Source organism: Pseudophryne corroboree, chromosome 2 (assembly GCF_028390025.1).
Source record: "Pseudophryne corroboree isolate aPseCor3 chromosome 2, aPseCor3.hap2, whole genome shotgun sequence".
Taxonomy (NCBI): Eukaryota; Metazoa; Chordata; class Amphibia; order Anura; family Myobatrachidae; genus Pseudophryne; species Pseudophryne corroboree.
In genome coordinates this window covers 415156640-415176664 of record NC_086445.1, presented here as the reverse complement: position 1 = coordinate 415176664, position 20025 = coordinate 415156640, and the positions used below count along the sequence as shown (strand labels likewise).

General features: G+C 41.6%; 1 protein-coding gene and 1 non-coding gene across 10 annotated transcripts in view; both read left to right on the top strand.

Annotated features, from left to right (window-relative positions):
* The window catches only part of DMD (dystrophin), a 3641189-nt gene that overhangs the window by 1271814 nt on the left and 2349350 nt on the right, over positions 1 to 20025 (top strand). For all 9 annotated transcript variants that reach the window (XR_010221499.1, XM_063953479.1, XM_063953476.1 and 6 more), the window contains one exon: positions 2181 to 2300. Coding sequence is in view for 8 of the 9 variants with exons in the window: in XM_063953479.1 (XP_063809549.1) it covers positions 2181 to 2300 (120 nt within the window). In the remaining variant the exon portion in view is untranslated. The remainder of the gene's footprint in view (positions 1 to 2180; positions 2301 to 20025) is intronic.
* Positions 10126 to 10241, top strand: LOC135054087 (U5 spliceosomal RNA). The gene has a single exon (XR_010243341.1). It is a non-coding gene; the product is annotated as a U5 spliceosomal RNA (small nuclear RNA).

Sequence of the window (20025 nt, the reverse complement as noted above, 5' to 3'; positions counted from 1 at the left end):
CCCAGCTTTAGTTGGTCCCTAGTAATAAATGTTGAGAAAGTGGCTCCAGCTCCAACATTGCCATAAACATGACATGGCATTACTTTCACTTAATAAATTGAATAAAGTATCTAAAGATTGAGACCCCTGTTTAAAATGGTATCTACCTGAGGAACACTGGCCTTTCTTGCACCCTCATCACTCAAGCAGCATGCACGAAAATAGGTTCCATGGGGCACTTATTGCTTTTAATAGGAAAGTATAAAATAGAGCATGTAGGCACTATGGCAGAAGAGACCCAGGAAAAGTAAATGAGGAAAGCTGCAAAAAGTCCTGGCCACAATTACCACTGTGCCACCGGCGTAACTAGAACTTTGTGAGCCCCATTGCAAACTTTTGAAGGCACCCAAAATGCTTTCAAACACCTTTTCCTCAGCACTCCACCGTAGCTTCTTTTAACATTTCTTAATGGATTAACTAACCCTTTTGTATTCTGTCTTTTACATACTTTGTATCTCCAAACATATTTTGTTGACTATATATACCAACCCTGCATTATGTGTCTCCCATAATTGCATAAACTTGTCACAAATGTGTTACAAATTCATCTGCTGTTACCCTATGCCTGTTTGATCCATCTGCCACACAATCTAACCCCTGTACTGTATTTATTTGTCTCTAAAAACTACCCGCATCTAAGAAACATGTCACATTGTTTTATAACCCATTATTTTTATAATAAATACTGGCTAATAGCTAAACATAGTATACATTTTTCTAAAAATCTATTTGATAGGTCAATTTACCAAGTATTTACAGCAGATTATAACACATTCTTCCTCTGCATCCATAAACTGCATTTCTGTTTATTTCTTCTTATCTCACCTATACTTTCATTATTACTAATCATCATTATTGCCCATACCTTTTACTGGAATTTAAGATTGTTATCGGGACAAGCTGGGCTGCCTTTTGTAGGAAGCCTGTGGTGGGGGTAAGTAGCACACCTGGGTCAGATTCCTCAGAGTTCCAGATAGCCCACTATACAGTATATCCACATACCCTTATAAGCCATCAGAACCCCTCTGCATGTTCCTAACATGCCATCACTCTCCTCCACATAACTTTTTGTGCCATCAGAAACCTCTATGTGCCCATAATATTTCAGACCCCTCCACACATTCCTAATATGACATATGACTTCTCTACATGCCCTTTGTATAAAGTCTCCTCCAATTGCTCCTTATACAGTATGCTATCAGACCCCTCCACGTGCCCCTTTTGTGCCATCAGACTTCTCCATATGCTAGTAATATGCCATGAGTTACTTTCACATGTAATAAAACTTCACCATCAGACCACTCCAGATGCTGATCCCCTTCTATAGCTTGTTACCTTCCACCACATTATCATTAATGAGCAGTTAGCTCTGACAAAAACATTTACACACACCTTTAGCTGGTGATTCTAGTGCAGGGAATGTTAGGAGCATCACAGCATTCCCCAGTAAGCAATGTTCTGTGGCATGAGATGAGCTGGTTTCAGGTGACGGCAAACTTTATAGGTGAGCTGAGCGGGCAGGGATGGGGGGGAATGAAAGTGGAGTTGAGGGATGAAAGGGGGGAAGTAAGAGGTAATGGGTTTAGGAATTGGAAGGTGAGAAGCAGTAAGGCAGGATGAACCCATGGCTTATTTAAAAAGGGGCTAGCCACTCATTGCAGTTGAGGCAAGGGATGTGTGCAAGGGGAGATGATGCCTGGAGGTGATCTGGGCCATGTATCAACAGCATCACCTGCACCCATGGTAGTTACTCTCCTGCCCTGCAAAATGAAAACTCATTTTGTTATTCTTCTGTAATTTTTCACCATCTCGACCATTTACAATTGTATTAATGTTTCCTCTGTAGCAGTACCTGCAGTTCTATGTTCTGTTTATACTCTGACAATTTGTTGATGATTATTGTATAATTTTGTAGTATGTATGAATTCATTGTTGTCTGTGCTTTATTTAATACTGTTTAATCTGTTCATCCAAAAACATATGATGATGATGATGATGATGAAAAAAGTATTATTTTATGAAAGATAATAAAACTGCTGGACAAACTGGTTCTTTCAATTTCTTAAATAACTACATCATTCATTTAGTACAAAGTAATGAATTATTACAATTCTAATATTTTAACGTTCAACTTTTTTTAGGTGTTGCAGGATGATTTAGAACAAGAACAAGTTCGAGTAAATTCACTTACTCATATGGTAGTGGTGGTGGATGAAGCAAGTGGAGACAGAGCTACAGCTGCTTTAGAAGAACAGCTACAGGCAAGAACACGTTTTACACTATTATGTGAAGTAATCAGTGGAATATTGTGCAAACTTTAATATTACACATAGTTTAATATAGAATATTGTAGGTATAGTGTGTACATGTTACTCTGTAATCAAATAATGATGAATTCTGCAGCTGTACATGTGCTACATTTAATACATCCAATTATTGCAGTTATTGTAGGTAATCTTACCTTAAAGTAATAATATCTCAGACAAGATACAGTTTTCCATTCTAAGGTACAATAAATTGTCAGTTAATCATAAAGGAAATATGAAGGATAATACAGGTTGAGTCTCCCTTATCCAAAATGCTTGGGACCAGAAGTATTTTGGATATCGGATTTTTCCGTATTTTGGAATAATTGCATACCATAATGATATATCATGGTGATGGGACCTAAGTCTAAGCACAGAATGCCTTTATGTTTCATATACACCTAATACACACAGCCTGAAGGTCATTTTAGCCAATATTTTTAATAACTTTGTGCGTTAAACAAAGTGTGTGTATATTCACAAAATTCAGTTATGTTTCATATATACCTTATACACACAGCCTGAAGGTCATTTAATACAATATTTTTAATAACTTTGTGTATTAAACAAAGTTTGTGTACATTGAGCCATCAGAAAACAAAGTTTTCACTATCTCACTCTCACTCAAAAGATTCCGTATTTCGGAATATTCCGTATTTCGGAATATTTGGATATGGGATACTCAACCTGTAATATATTGGGGTTAATACAGAATTCATCCATTGATTTTCATTACACTAATGCTATTGTTTTATATTGTTAATATATGCTTTAAAGCATATGGCTATTAGTGCAAAAGATAAAGTGATTTGCGTACATTACAGGACTCTAATCCAAATTGTTTTCTATGAATATTTAACAATAGCAAGGCATTATTCCTTATGTTACTCTTATTTAATATAGAATTTAGTCAATGGAATCAAATTTAATAATATAGAGTAAAATGAAATTTCAGTATCCAGCAATTATTTGCTCTATAAAACGTCATTTGATACTATAATCTTTTCTCATAAAGCAAGGTAATTAATAATTGGATTCTAGTTTTAGAAGCATTTTCACTTGTATTTTATATTATATTATATTCCATATACTATAGTTACACATATAATGATCATTATTTATGTAAATAATCAGCATCTAATAGAATAAATAATTATTTTTTTATACTACTATAAGGGCTATGCTAACCTCTTGAGTCCACTCATTTCTTGCTTCAGAAAATTCGTATTAATTATGAACACCTCTTGATCAATTGAGACAATTACAAATGTGTACAACCAATGTACCTTTCCTTAAATTATACTGTTACTTTATCACAGTCCTCTCTTGGTTCCTATTCTACCTATCTAATCACTCCTTCAGTGTTCTCTTCTCTGAATCCACCTCCTCTTCGCTACCTCTTTCAGTGGGAGTACCACAAGGCTCGGTCTTAGGTCCTCTGCTTTTCTCAATCTATACCTCATCTCTTGGTAAACTAATCAGCTATTTTGGATTTCAGTGTCATCTGTATGCAGGTGATACTCAAATTTACCTATCCTCTCCAGGTTTGTCACCATCAGTATTGGTCAGGGTCACTGAATGCCTTTCTGCTGTTTCATCTTGGATGTCATCTCGCCACCTCAAACTTGATATTTCCAAAACAGAGTTACTTATATCTCCACTGGCCAATAGTTACCAACCTGATATCTCTATCACTGTTGAGAACTCAACAATCAACCCTACCCCACAAGCTCACTGCCTATGTTTCATACTTGACTCAGAACTGTCCTTTGCTCCCCACATTCAATCTGTCTCAAAATCATGTTACATGCATCTAAAAAAATATCTAAAATACGACCATACATCACACAAGAACTCTAATCCATGCTCTCATTATCTCCCACATTGATTATTGCAATAGTCTTCTTACTGGTCTTACCAAAAAGAAACTCTCACCACTACAATCCATTCTGAATGCGGCTGCAAGGCTAATCTTCCTTGCTAGATGTTCATCGTCTGCAGATCAGCTCTGTCAGTCTCTCCATTGTTTACCCGTATTCTACCATATTCAATTTAAAATACTTTTACTCACACATAAGGCTATTAACCATACTACACCAATATACATCTCTTTGCTCATCTCAAAATATCTCCCAACTCGACCTCTCCGCTCTTTTCAAGATCTACGTCTCTCATTTAGACTCATTACTTGCTCTCATGCATGATTGCAGGACTTTTTTCGGGCTGCACCCTCTCTGTGGAATGCCCTTACATGCACAATAAGACCCTCCCCTAGTCTCCAAACCTTCAAACGTTCCGTGAAAACTCCCCTCTTCATACTAGCTTATCACATTCCAGAACCGATCACTCAACCTTCATAAGCTTTCCTATCTGATTATATCCCCACTGTACAGTCCGCACATATCCTCCACATATTTTCTCTCTTCACTTTCCCTTCCCCTTCTGACCATGTTTCATCATTGCTGTGATGTGATATCATGCATCCCACCTAGAACCTTTGCAATCCAGTGGACAAATATGCAATAGTGTCTTTCCTTGTGTATCAATGCCTATTTCCCTATAGATTGTAAGCTTGAGAGCAGGACCTTCCTACCTCTATGACCATTTGTTTATTACCCAGTTTTGTTTTATCATTGTGTCCAATTGTAAAGCGCAACAGAATTTGCTACTGTATAAAAGAAACTGTTAATAACCAAATAAAATAAATCACAATTGTATTTGTATAATCTGCAGTTTTAAATAATTTGCAAAATGCAAATGGGCAGCAAAACAGGACAATTTTTTTGGTCTGTGTTTTAAACTATAGCCAATAATAGCAAATCAGTATACTGACAATTTTAAGAATAACACAAATCACTGATTTAAATCCCAGGTGGCTAAAAGGCTTTAATTATCTTCCTATAATTAGGCCACAACTCATTACTACACCTAAGAGTTGGAAATTTGGTCAGCTATATTTTGTACTCTGGAGAACACTGCTCCCTTTTTATTTCTATAATAATGCATTCTTTATACTTTGGGTAATTGTGAATATATATTTTAAAAAAAGTTTGTTGGTGCAGAGCTGCTTGTGAGCTTCTAAATTTTGTTTCTCATTGCTTATGCAGGGAGTTCAAAAAGTCCCTCCACAATGAATGTGTGATAAGCAAGCCTCCTTGCAGAGAATGTGTGCTAAGTAATATGACAACATCATTTTAAACACTTTATTCACATGAAATAAAACATAATTTGTTATGTACTTATCTATATTTAGTGTTGTCCCTCTCTGGCCTCTCACAGCTACAGAGGAGATCTGTAGCCAGAGACAGCGCTCACTGTAGCGGCACTTTCCAAACTCCCTGAATTTGTTCTACTTGCTATTATGGTTGCAAACCTCGTCATTAGTCATTAAGCACATTAACAGGGTAGAGTTGTTACCCAAATAGTTCAGAGGAGCACCTCAATTGCAGGAGTATAGTGGCAACAATAAAAGAGCAACTGGAAATGCAGATATGTATTTAGACTGCAATACTTATTACTTTAAAATGACACTGGTTATGTTGTGAACAGTAGAAGGAAGAACTGCTCTGCAGATCAGTATGTGATAGTCAAAGAGCATGGTCAGACAGTTCTGGTTTTGGTTCAAGTAATGAGCTGTCACCAGGGCCGACCTCAGGTCTGCTATCACCCTGTGGGAGAAATTATTTAAGTACCCTCAACTCAATCCAACTACATCCATAATTAATGCTATTATTATTATTATTATTAATAATAATATGTATTATTATTAGAAAATAATGAAAAATGACACACAATGTCCCCCACAGGCAAGAAAAACAATTACAACTGCAACTAAAGGGAAAAAACAAGCACATTGGTCCCCACAGGAAAGGGGCTTCCCCTTCTCCCGCACTGATGTAAAACAAGAATACATAGCAACTCTAAGACTCTTAGAGGACCTACAACTGCCCCAGCACACAAAAACTAAACAAAAATGGCATTCATAAAAACAAATGACATCGCACAATCATGTTTGCAGAAATATAATCCTCCAAGCCAAGGCATAATACTTGGAGAAAAACAGTGTCCTATAACCAGTTGCATTTTAGCAGTCTTAGCTCTATAATAATGACTTAGAATATCATGCTGTGTAACAATTAACACCTCTACATAGTGCTCTCTCCAGGATTAGGTGAAAGCTGGATCCAGACTCCGGAATACCAGATTGGACAGGACCATCTACACGCAGCCACCTGAGCCACTGTGGAGTTCTCTGTGTATGTCTACCTGCACAGTTTGCTGTGTGATATCTGTCACATACACAGGGACGGTCACAGAGATCTCTAAAGTAGCAAAGTTTGTTGTAGATGGCTGGTTCGGTGTTCCAGAGTCTGGTCCGTTCTGGCCATGCCACTCCCACTACATCTGCCTGAGTGAAGCAGCTGTGGGCCAGGAGAGTGCTGCAACATCTCCTTCACCATTTGCTGTGTGTCATACATGGGAATATGCACACAGAACTCCAAGGTGGCACATGTCACTATAGGGAGCCATTATCTTCTGGTGTTTCGGAGTCCTGACTGTTCCGGCTTTCACTCAATCCCCTCTCTCCTAAAATGGATACTTTGCAAGCCCAGCAGATGATACTACTTCATATTTATACAGGAATATATTAGGAAAAACACCTGTGTTTTATGTGGCACAATATATTGCCTGTAAATTTTGTCACTTACTGATACTTGCACAATTCTGCCTCAGTGATATGTGATGTAAGTATCTGTTAATAAAGAACATATTTTTGCTACTTTGAACAAACCAGACACTCCAGTGTTTAACTGGCTGAAGTTGAAGTAATAGTTCTATCAAACAAAGAACACTTCAAGTCAATACTGGACTACCTAGTTTGTATGGCCTCTTTTTTTATTTTGCAGTTTCTATTTTGGACACTTGAGTCATTTGTCATTGCTACTGCCATTGGGTAAATTCCAAGTCTCATGAAAGAAAATATCCTGGGGACTGGCAATGTTTCATTACACAGAACTGCTAAATAGCAATCCATCTTCACAACACATGGGGGACTTTTGGGGGTTTTAAGTGTGATTCTTTGACCAGCTAGCAACTCTCACTTGAGCTTCTCTACTCACATTATTTTACCATGTCATCTTTCATGATTCTTTCTCTAGCTACCTTTCTATTACACTAATAGTTGTTCACAACCTCTGGGCAATGGGTGCTTTTGTTAGAGGTGCCCCATCCCCACTCTCACCCCCAAGCATAGATCACTTTCCCAAGCATATATAAACATGGGCACCCCAAGTGCATTCTATTATACCACCTACTCTAACCACCCCATTTTTCTATCCTCATTTTTCTCAACTATACATGCTGTATTTCACAATATACTGTCTTTTTTATGACCTTCACCTCAGAAAAGCAGAGGTGGCTAATTTGGCCTGTTCGCTACAGTTTTATGTGTTTTTTATAAAACCAATAAAAATGTTCAAAAAACAAAAATGAGAATTTGCATACTTTCTTAGTGAAGAATGTAATTTCAGTTATGTAGCTCAAAACATTTGGTAGAAGTAATTCCAAAAGTGGAATTCAGTGAGAATTGTTTTGTTAATAAAAACATTTCTTCTACATTTAGTTACATGTATTATATGCTCCTTTTAATGGAAACATTCTATTACAATTTTCTAGGCTTTTATTACCAATTGCAGGTTTCACTGACTGTGCCATTCAGATACATAATGAATACTGTTATTCTTGACAATTCATTATGTCATGCAAATTCTATCAATCAATACTTTAAGGTTGAACAATTAATTTCTTTCCAGTTGTGTAGATGCCAAGTCTTTCATGACTTTCTTTTTTTAATACAGACCACAAGGACTTGCAGACATTGTCTGACCTTTTAGTTTTTTTACTTGGCGCAAGATGATGTATCACCTAAAGTAATTCTAAAAATAGAAGGCAGCAGGTGTGTAGCTGCCATCAGCATAGAATAATTATGAACATTTTTAATATGAAACATTTTGAACGCAATCCAGTTAAATTTTTCAGAACTTTACCGATTCCCCGTTTATTGATCAGTTTTACTGATGTTCAGATGTTTCATTCACACTCCATAACTGTAATTGATCAGCCTTCGTTCATTGATTGAGCGTGTCTGCTTTTGCACGTACAAGTATTAGCACTGTAGATTTGGATGCAGTTTAGATGCCTCTCTGCTTGCATCTGGAGGAGCGTAACTGGGTGACCTTCCTTGGGCAATGTTAAGTTAGGTCAGGTCAACAGAACTGCAGGCTATACAGAGTTGGCTGGAAGTGTAAATACGTTTCTTTTCAGACTTATCTTTGCACTAAGAATAGGACTGATGAAGTTTGTGCTAATGATGATGGTGACTGGTATTAAACCAATCATATGTATAGAGCAGCATGGTTGGTGTACTGGTTAGAGTTACTGCCTCACAACACTGAGGTCTTGGGTTTTATTCCCACCACTGAGCTAACTGTGGGGAGTTTGTGTATTTTCTTCGTTCTTGCGTGGGTTCCTCCAAACATATACAGTTAGGATAATTGGCTCCTGACAAAAATAAAATAAAAAATTAATCCTAAACTTTATTTGTAAAATGCTCCAAAATATGTATGTGCTACCATATATATAGTAACTGATAATAATTTATAAATATATAATAAATAGAGCCAGTCCAGTCAAAAGATGCATACTACTTTGCGTATATACGAAAATACACTTATATCCCTGCAACATGTGATTGTAGTTTAGACCGGTATCCAATTACCACAGCTATTTAACTCTCCCAGGGCTGTCCAACTAGTCCCAGGCATGCTAACAAAATCCTTGATAACCATACCTTAGAGCCACATTTTTTAACTAAAACACATAGTTCGGGGAACTGATCCAATATAGTATGTGTTTTCAGCCATAAATAGTATGCAAAAATGGTAAATAATTGAATAAGGAGAAAATAAATCAGCATTATTGAGTCTTACAGTATCTGTGGAGTAAGCAGCCTGTTTATTGTCAAGTAATACATTAAGAGTTTTGACATATCGGACAGGATTATAAGGCATAAATATATCCTTTCTTTTTCATCCACTAGGGGTCACTGGAGTACTCTTGGGATATGGACGGCTTCCACAGGAAGTAGGCACTGAATAAATTAATTTTGGAACTATACCTCCCCTCCATATCCCTGAGTACCTCAGTGTTTTTTCTGTGCTCGACACAGTTAGTAGGCTTGTGGCTTTGCTGCCACAGAGGTCCACATTTCATTGGATTTTTTTTCTAAGTTTTTTCTTTTTTCAACGATTTACCACATCCCTTCCCCCCTTCCAATAGGCGTGGGTCCGGGATAAGTGAAGGCTGCTTTAGCAGCTGTGGGTGTCGGACCTCTCTAAAAAGAGCTCCCTCACTACCACCTGCAGGACTAAAACCTGCAGTAAAGGCTGGATGGAACTTACAGAGAAGCCCCGTCATAGCCCTCACAACAGGATCCAGGTATGTTGAACGGGGCGGTCAGCTCACGCTGCCGCCCCACTGTGTGGGATACTGTGTGTGTGTGTGTGTGTGTGTGTGTGTGTGGCCCAGGCCCTCGATGCCGCTTCGGGCTCCCTCTCCACCATAGCCCGGCTCCGTGTATAGAGAACGGTATACGGAGCATGGGGGGACACACAAATGAGAGTCAAAAGGCAGGTTTCTTAGCCTAGTGAGTAACTTTGCTGCCACAGTGATGTTCCCTGCACACAGTAATGTCAGGGTCACTGGATAAAATCTCATGATTATGCTCTGGTTTCTCTTCAGAACGAACAAATCTTTCGCCTTTTACTAAAGATTTCCGTGGAGAGGAGCAAAACTGAGTTTTATCTCAATTTTTGCATGCCCCATATTATTGGGGTTAAAAACAACTCTTATTGATAAGGGAATACAGCAGCGCTGCATATGTATTACAAAAGGCTATGAAGTCTTTGTTAAAACAAGATTAACCATGTTTCCTGTTGTATTTCCAGAATTTCCTGTGTTACATCTCTCCTCCATTGAAGGCGCAGGGGTGTTAAGGAGAATTTGGGAACAGGCATATGGCTGGCGTGCACTGCACTTTGCCAGATATATATTTATAGAGACACCTTAGTGCTATTTACTGAGTCGTGCAAGTTGTCTGTCTTTGTTTTTGTTTTGGTTGTTTTTTTTGTATTGTCTGTCTGCATGAGTAAGACACCAGCAATTACTAATAAGCAGTTTCCCTGCCATGTCTAAAACATGGATATACATAATTATTTATATCATAACTAGAGATGAGCGGGTTCGGTTCCTCTGAATCCGAACCCGCCCGAACTTCAGGTTTTTTACACGGGTCCGAGCAGGCTCGGATCTTCCCGCCTTGCTCGGCTAACCCGAGCGCGCCCGAACGTCATCATCACGCTGTCGGATTCTCGCGAGGCTCGGATTCTATCGCGAGACTCGGATTCTATATAAGGAGCCGCGCGTCGCCGCCATTTTCACACGTGCATTGAGAGTCATAGGGAGAGGACGTGGCTGGCATCCTCTCCGTTTAGAGAAGAGAGAGACACAGTATTTTGGGGAGCATTATTAGGAGGAGTACTACTATACTGTATACTACTATACTTACTACTTGCTGAAGTGATATTTATAGATTAGATAGTGTGACTGTAAGTGTATTATCTGACTTGTGGGGGAGACACTGACAGTGGGGAGCAGTTAGAGTCTGAGAGCAGGACTCAGGAGTACATATAACGTACAGTGCACACTTTTGCTGCCAGAGTCAGTGCCACACTGCCATTGTTGTGACCACACTGACCACCAGTATAATAATATATTTTGTGATTGTCTGCTTAGGCCTCGGAGTACTAGTTGCAAGTTGCAACGTGACCTGAAGTGACCACCAGTTTAATAATCAATCACCACCAGTTTAATATATATATATATATATATATATATATAATTGTATATAATATATAAATATATATAATATTGTATACCACCTACCCGTGGTTTTTTTTTTTTCATTCTTCTTTATACATACTACTATAGTAGCTTACTGTAGCAGTCTGCGGTGCTGTGCTGACCTGACAGTGTCCAGCAGGTCCGTCATCAGTCATTACATAATAAATAAATATAGTACCTGCCCGGCTGCAGTACTAGTGATATTATATTGATTTCATCTCATTATCAATAATTTATCATCCAGTCTAGACTCTATATTAGCAGCAGACACAGTACGTTAGTCCACGGCTGTAGCTACCTCTGTGTCGGCACTCGGCAGTCCATCCATAATTGTATACCACCTACCCGTGGTTTTTTTTTTTTCTTTCTTCTTTGTACATACTACTATAGAGTATAGTAGCTTACTGTAGCAGTCTGCGGTGCTGCTGAGCTGACAGTGTCCAGCAGGTCCATCATCAGTCATCATTACCTAATAAATATATTATCTACCTGTCCGGCTGCAGTACTAGTGATATTATATATACATACATATATATATATTGATTTCATCTCATTATCAATCATCCAGTCTATATTAGCAGCAGACACAGTACGTTAGTCCACGGCTGTAGCTACCTCTGTGTCGGCACTCGGCAGTCCATCCATAATTGTATACCACCTACCCGTGGTTTTTTTTTTTCTCTCTTCTTTGTACATACTACTATAGAGTATAGTAGCTTACTGTAGCAGTCTGCGGTGCTGCTGAGCTGACAGTGTCCAGCAGGTCCGTCATCAGTCATCATTACCTAATAAATATATTATCTACCTGTCCGGCTGCAGTACTAGTGATATTATATATACATACATATATATATTGATTTCATCTCATTATCAATCATCCAGTCTATATTAGCAGCAGACACAGTACGGTAGTCCACGGCTGTAGCTACCTCTGTGTCGGAACTCGGCAGTCCATCCATAATTGTATACCACCTACCCGTGGTTTTTTTTTTTTCTTTCTTCTTTGTACATACTACTATAGTATAGTAGCTTACTGTAGCAGTCTGTGGTGCTGCTGAGCTGACAGTGTCCAGCAGGTCCGTCATCAGTCATCATTACCTAATAAATATATTATCTACCTGTCCGGCTGCAGTACTAGTGATATTATATATACATACATATATATATATTGATTTCATCTCATTATCAATCATCCAGTCTATATTAGCAGCAGACACAGTACGTTAGTCCACGGCTGTAGCTACCTCTGTGTCGGCACTCGGCAGTCCATCCATAATTGTATACCACCTACCCGTGGTTTTTTTTTTTCTTTCTTCTTTGTACATACTACTATAGAGTATAGTAGCTTACTGTAGCAGTCTGCGGTGCTGCTGAGCTGACAGTGTCCAGCAGGTCCGTCATCAGTCATCATTACCTAATAAATATATTATCTACCTGTCCAGCTGCAGTACTAGTGATATTATATATACATACATATATATATTGATTTCATCTCATTATCAATCATCCAGTCTATATTAGCAGCAGACACAGTACGTTAGTCCACGGCTGTAGCTACCTCTGTGTCGGCACTCAGCAGTCCATCCATAATTGTATACCACCTACCCGTGGTTTTTTTTTTTTCTTTCTTCTTTGTACATACTACTATAGTATAGTAGCTTACTGTAGCAGTCTGCGGTGCTGCTGAGCTGACAGTGTCCAGCAGGTCCGTCATCAGTCATCATTACCTAATAAATATATTATCTACCTGTCCGGCTGCAGTACTAGTGATATTATATATACATACATATATATATTGATTTCATCTCATTATCAATCATCCAGTCTATATTAGCAGCAGACACAGTACGTTAGTCCACGGCTGTAGCTACCTCTGTGTCGGCACTCGGCAGTCCATCCATAATTGTATACCACCTTCCCGTGGTTTTTTTTTCTTTCTTCTTTGTACATACTACTATAGTATAGTAGCTTACTGTAGCAGTCTGCGGTGCTGCTGAGCTGACAGTGTCCAGCAGGTCCGTCATCAGTCATCATTACCTAATAAATATATTATCTACCTGTCCGGCTGCAGTACTAGTGATATTATATATACATACATATATATATATTGATTTCATCTCATTATCATCCAGTCTATATTAGCAGCAGACACAGTACGGTAGTCCACTGCTGTAGCTACCTCTGTGTCGGCACTCGGCAGTCCATCCATAAGTTTACTAGTATCCATCCATCTCCATTGTTTACCTGAGGTGCCTTTTAGTTGTGCCTATTAAAATATGGAGAACAAAAATGTTGAGGTTCCAAAATTAGGGAAAGATCAAGATCCACTTCCACCTCGTGCTGAAGCTGCTGCCACTAGTCATGGCCGAGACGATGAAATGCCAGCAACGTCGTCTGCCAAGGCCGATGCCCAATGTCATAGTACAGAGCATTTCAAATCCAAAACACCAAATATCAGTAAAAAAAGGACTCCAAAACCTAAAATAAAATTGTCGGAGGAGAAGCGTAAACTTGCCAATATGCCATTTACCACACGGAGTGGCAAGGAACGGCTGAGGCCCTGGCCTATGTTCATGGCTAGTGGTTCAGCTTCACATGAGGATGGAAGCACTCAGCCTCTCGCTAGAAAACGGAAAAGACTCAAGCTGGCAAAAGCACCGCAAAGAACTGTGCGTTCTTCGAAATCCCAAATCCACAAGGAGAGTCCAATTGTGTCGGTTGCGATGCCTGACCTTCCCAACACTGGACGTGAAGAGCATGCGCCTTCCACCATTTGCACGCCCCCTGCAAGTGCTGGAAGGAGCACCCGCAGTCCAGTTCCTGATAGTCAGATTGAAGATGTCAGTGTTGAAGTACACCAGGATGAGGAGGATATGGGTGTTGCTGGCGCTGGGGAGGAAATTGACCAGGAGGATTCTGATGGTGAGGTGGTTTGTTTAAGTCAGGCACCCGGGGAGACACCTGTTGTCAGTGGGAGGAATATGGCCGTTGACATGCCTGGTGAAAATACCAAAAAAATCAGCTCTTCAGTGTGGAGGTATTTCAACAGAAAAGCGGACAACAGGTGTCAAGCCGTGTGTTGCCTTTGTCAAGCTGTAATAAGTAGGGGTAAGGACGTTAACCACCTCGGAACATCCTCCCTTATACGTCACCTGCAGCGCATTCATAATAAGTCAGTGACAAGTTCAAAAACTTTGGGTGACAGCGGAAGCAGTCCACTGACCAGTAAATCCCTTCCTCTTGTAACCAAGCTCACGCAAACCACCCCACCAACTCCCTCAGTGTCAATTTCCTCCTTCCCCAGGAATGCCAATAGTCCTGCAGGCCATGTCACTGGCAATTCTGACGATTCCTCTCCTGCCTGGGATTCCTCCGATGCATCCTTGCGTGTAACGCCTACTGCTGCTGGCGCTGCTGTTGTTGCTGCTGGGAGTCGATGGTCATCCCAGAGGGGAAGTCGGAAGACCACTTGTACTACTTCCAGTAAGCAATTGACTGTCCAACAGTCCTTTGCGAGGAAGATGAAATATCACAGCAGTCATCCTGCTGCAAAGCGGATAACTGAGGCCTTGACAACTATGTTGGTGTTAGACGTGCGTCCGGTATCCGCCGTTAGTTCACAGGGAACTACACAATTTCTTGAGGTAGTGTGCCCCCGTTACCAAATACCATCTAGGTTCCACTTCTCTAGGCAGGCGATACCGAAAATGTACACAGACCTCAGAAAAAGACTCACCAGTGTCCTAAAAAATGCAGCTGTACCCAATGTCCACTTAACCACGGACATGTGGACAAGTGGAGCAGGGCAGGGTCAGGACTATATGACTGTGACAGCCCACTGGGTAGATGTATGGACTCCCGCTGCAAGAACAGCAGCGGCGGCACCAGTAGCAGCATCTCGCAAACGCCAACTCTTTCCTAGGCAGGCTACGCTTTGTATCACCGCTTTCCAGAATACGCACACAGCTGAAAACCTCTTACGGCAACTGAGGAAGATCATCGCGGAATGGCTTACCCCAATTGGACTCTCCTGTGGATTTGTGGCATCGGACAACGCCAGCAATATTGTGTGTGCATTAAATATGGGCAAATTTCAGCACGTCCCATGTTTTGCACATACCTTGAATTTGGTGGTGCAGAATTTTTTAAAAAACGACAGGGGCGTGCAAGAGATGCTGTCGGTGGCCAGAAGACACTTTCGGCGGGACACTTGCGGGACACTTTCGGCGTACAGGCACCACGTACAGAAGACTGGAGCACCACCAAAAACTACTGAACCTGCCCTGCCATCATCTGAAGCAAGAAGTGGTAACGAGGTGGAATTCAACCCTCTATATGCTTCAGAGGTTGGAGGAGCAGCAAAAGGCCATTCAAGCCTATACAATTGAGCATGATATAGGAGGTGGAATGCACCTGTCTCAAGCGCAGTGGAGAATGATTTCAACGTTGTGCAAGGTTCTGATGCCCTTTGAACTTGCCACACGTGAAGTCAGTTCAGACACTGCCAGCCTGAGTCAGGTCATTCCCCTCATCAGGCTTTTGCAGAAGAAGCTGGAGACATTGAAGGAGGAGCTAACACGGAGCGATTCCGCTAGGCATGTGGGACTTGTGGATGGAGCCCTTAATTCGCTTAACAAGGATTCACGGGTGGTCAATCTGTTGAAATCAGAGCACTACATTTTGGCCACCGTGCTCGATCCTAGATTTAAAGCCTACCTTGGATCTCTCTTTCCGGCAGACACAAGTCTGCTGGGGTTGAAAGACCTGCTGGTGAGAAAATTGTCAAGTCAAGCGGAACGTGACCTGTCAACATCTCCTCCTTCACATTCTCCCGCAACTGGGGGTGCGAGGAAAAGGCTCAGAATTACGAGCCCACCCGCTGGCGGTGATGCAGGGCAGTCTGGAGCGACTGCTGATGCTGACATCTGGTCCGGACTGAAGGACCTGACAACGATTACGGACATGTCGTCTACTGTCACTGCATATGATTCTCTCACCATTGAAAGAATGGTGGAGGATTATATGAGTGACCGCATCCAAGTAGGCCCGTCACACAGTCCGTACTTATACTGGCAGGAAAAAGAGGCAATTTGGAGGCCCTTGCACAAACTGGCTTTATTCTACCTAAGTTGCCCTCCCACAAGTGTGTACTCCGAAAGAGTGTTTAGTGCCGCCGCTCACCTTGTCAGCAATCGGTGTACAAGGTTACTTCCAGAAAATGTGGAGAAGATGATGTTCATTAAAATGAATTATAATCAATTCCTCCGTGGAGACATTGACCAGCAGCAATTGCCTCCACAAAGTACACAGGGAGCTGAGATGGTGGATTCCAGTGGGGACGAATTGATAATCTGTGAGGAGGGGGATGTACACGGTGATATATCGGAGGATGATGATGAGGTGGACATCTTGCCTCTGTAGAGCCAGTTTGTGCAAGGAGAGATTGATTGCTTCTTTTTTGGCGGGGGTCCAAACCAACCCGTCATTTCAGTCACAGTCGTGTGGCAGACCCTGTCACTGAAATGATGGGTTGGTTAAAGTGTGCATGTCCTGTTTATACAACATAAGGGTGGGTGGGAGGGCCCAAGGACAATTCCATCTTGCACCTCTTTTTTCTTTAATTTTTCTTTGCGTCATGTGCTGTTTGGGGAGGGTTTTTTGGAAGGGACATCCTGCGTGACACTGCAGTGCCACTCCTAGATGGGCCCGGTGTTTGTGTCGGCCACTAGGGTCGCTTATCTTACTCACACAGCTACCTCATTGCGCCTCTTTTTTTCTTTGCGTCATGTGCTGTTTGGGGAGGGTTTTTTGGAAGGGACATCCTGCGTGACACTGCAGTGACACTCCTAGATGGGCCCGGTGTTTGTGTCGGCCACTAGGGTCGCTTATCTTACTCACACAGCTACCTCATTGCGCCTCTTTTTTTCTTTGCGTCATCTGCTGTTTGGGGAGGGTTTTTTGGAAGGGACATCCTGCGTGACACTGCAGTGACACTCCTAGATGGGCCCGGTGTTTGTGTCGGCCACTAGGGTCGCTTATCTTACTCACACAGCTACCTCATTGCGCCTCTTTTTTTCTTTGCGTCATGTGCTGTTTGGGGAGGGTTTTTTGGAAGGGACATCCTGCGTGACACTGCAGTGACACTCCTAGATGGGCCCGGTGTTTGTGTCGGCCACTAGGGTCGCTTATCTTACTCACACAGCTACCTCATTGCGCCTCTTTTTTTCTTTGCGTCATGTGCTGTTTGGGGAGGGTTTTTTGGAAGGGACATCCTGCGTGACACTGCAGTGACACTCCTAGATGGGCCCGGTGTTTGTGTCGGCCACTAGGGTCGCTTATCTTACTCACACAGCTACCTCATTGCGCCTCTTTTTTTCTTTGCGTCATGTGCTGTTTGGGGAGGGTTTTTTGGAAGGGACATCCTGCGTGACACTGCAGTGACACTCCTAGATGGGCCCGGTGTTTGTGTCGGCCACTAGGGTCGCTTATCTTACTCACACAGCTACCTCATTGCGCCTCTTTTTTTCTTTGCGTCATGTGCTGTTTGGGGAGGGTTTTTTGGAAGGGACATCCTGCGTGACACTGCAGTGACACTCCTAGATGGGCCCGGTGTTTGTGTCGGCCACTAGGGTCGCTTATCTTACTCACACAGCTACCTCATTGCGCCTCTTTTTTTCTTTGCATCATGTGCTGTTTGGGGAGGGTTTTTTGGAAGGGACATCCTGCGTGACACTGCAGTGACACTCCTAGATGGGCCCGGTGTTTGTGTCGGCCACTAGGGTCGCTTATCTTACTCACACAGCTACCTCATTGCGCCTCTTTTTTTCTTTGCGTCATGTGCTGTTTGGGGAGGGTTTTTTGGAAGGGACATCCTGCGTGACACTGCAGTGACACTCCTAGATGGGCCCGGTGTTTGTGTCGGCCACTAGGGTCGCTTATCTTACTCACACAGCTACCTCATTGCGCCTCTTTTTTTCTTTGCGTCATGTGCTGTTTGGGGAGGGTTTTTTGGAAGGGACATCCTGCGTGACACTGCAGTGACACTCCTAGATGGGCCCGGTGTTTGTGTCGGCCACTAGGGTCGCTTATCTTACTCACACAGCTACCTCATTGCGCCTCTTTTTTTCTTTGCATCATGTGCTGTTTGGGGAGGGTTTTTTGGAAGGGACATCCTGCGTGACACTGCAGTGACACTCCTAGATGGGCCCGGTGTTTGTGTCGGCCACTATGGTCGCTTATCTTACTCACACAGCTACCTCATTGCGCCTCTTTTTTTCTTTGCGTCATGTGCTGTTTGGGGAGGGTTTTTTGGAAGGGACATCCTGCGTGACACTGCAGTGACACTCCTAGATGGGCCCGGTGTTTGTGTCGGCCACTAGGGTCGCTTAGCTTAGTCATCCAGCGACCTAGGTGCAAATTTTAGGACTAAAAATAATATTGTGAGGTGTGAGGTATTCAGAATAGACTGAAAATGAGTGTAAATTATGGTTTTTGAGGTTAATAATACTTTGGGATCAAAATGACCCCCAAATTCTATGATTTAAGCTGTTTTTTAGTGTTTTTTGAAAAAAACACCCGAATCCAAAACACACCCGAATCCGACAAAAAAAATTCGATGAGGTTTTGCCAAAACGCGGTCGAACCCAAAACACGGCCGCGGAACCGAACCCAAAACCAAAACACAAAACCCGAAAAATTTCCGGCGCTCATCTCTAATCATAACTGTTTATAATGATATTATCCTAAAGACTGCAAATCTGAATCATGGTTGTGGCAGCCAAATACTGGCTTTGTTCATTTGTTGTAAAGTAAGATATGTTATAACAATTGGTCAGCACATGGTGCTTATAAAACAGTATCTGTGGAGCCGTGTGAGTTCACTCACCTGCAGCAGTTTTGGCTTAATTCACTTGGCCACACCACACTGGATACGCCCAATCTCATCTGATTTTGAAGCTAAGCAGTGTTGGGCCTGATTAGCCACCTGGGAGTACAAGGTGCTGTAGGTATTTTTAATCTACAGCCACACCACACTGGATACGCCCAAACTCATCTGAGCTTGGAAGCTAAGCAGGGTTGCATACTGTTTTGCCATCTGGGGGAAACTGGTGATCCAACTAGATTGCATACTAATACATGCTAGTTTAAACTGTTAAAAATAGCTCAGTTTGGGCTTACACTATCAATATAAACCTACCATAGGTTTTACAGTCAGGATAGCTCTCCAGAGAGCGCTCCCGGCGCCGGGCACTAGAAGGGCCCATTAACTAAGCTGTGGTCAAGCAGCAGTCATCTCAGGTTTTAAGCCTGTGCGAGGTCACATTTAGTTTCAGACTTGTAAAAATGTGTTATACCTGTGTATCAGGATATGTGTATAGAGGTATGCATACATATATATATATATATATATAGAATATATATATTTATTAAAGTCTGAACATGTGTGAATATACATTGTTGTATGTATGTGTGTGTGTGTATATATATATATATATATATATATATATAATATGCTGACATTAAAAGTCTATTTTGCAGTAAGCAAGAATAATTGGTCAGCACTCAGTGCTTATTAACACTATCTGTTGAGCACTGCAAACATGGCCACACCGCAGCAGCTTTGCTTATTGTTTTTACAGGTGGCTCTGTAGCCAAGTGGTTAGGCTTTCCGGCCACAGTGAACATTGTGTTTGCATGGACACTGGTTCAGATCCTGGTT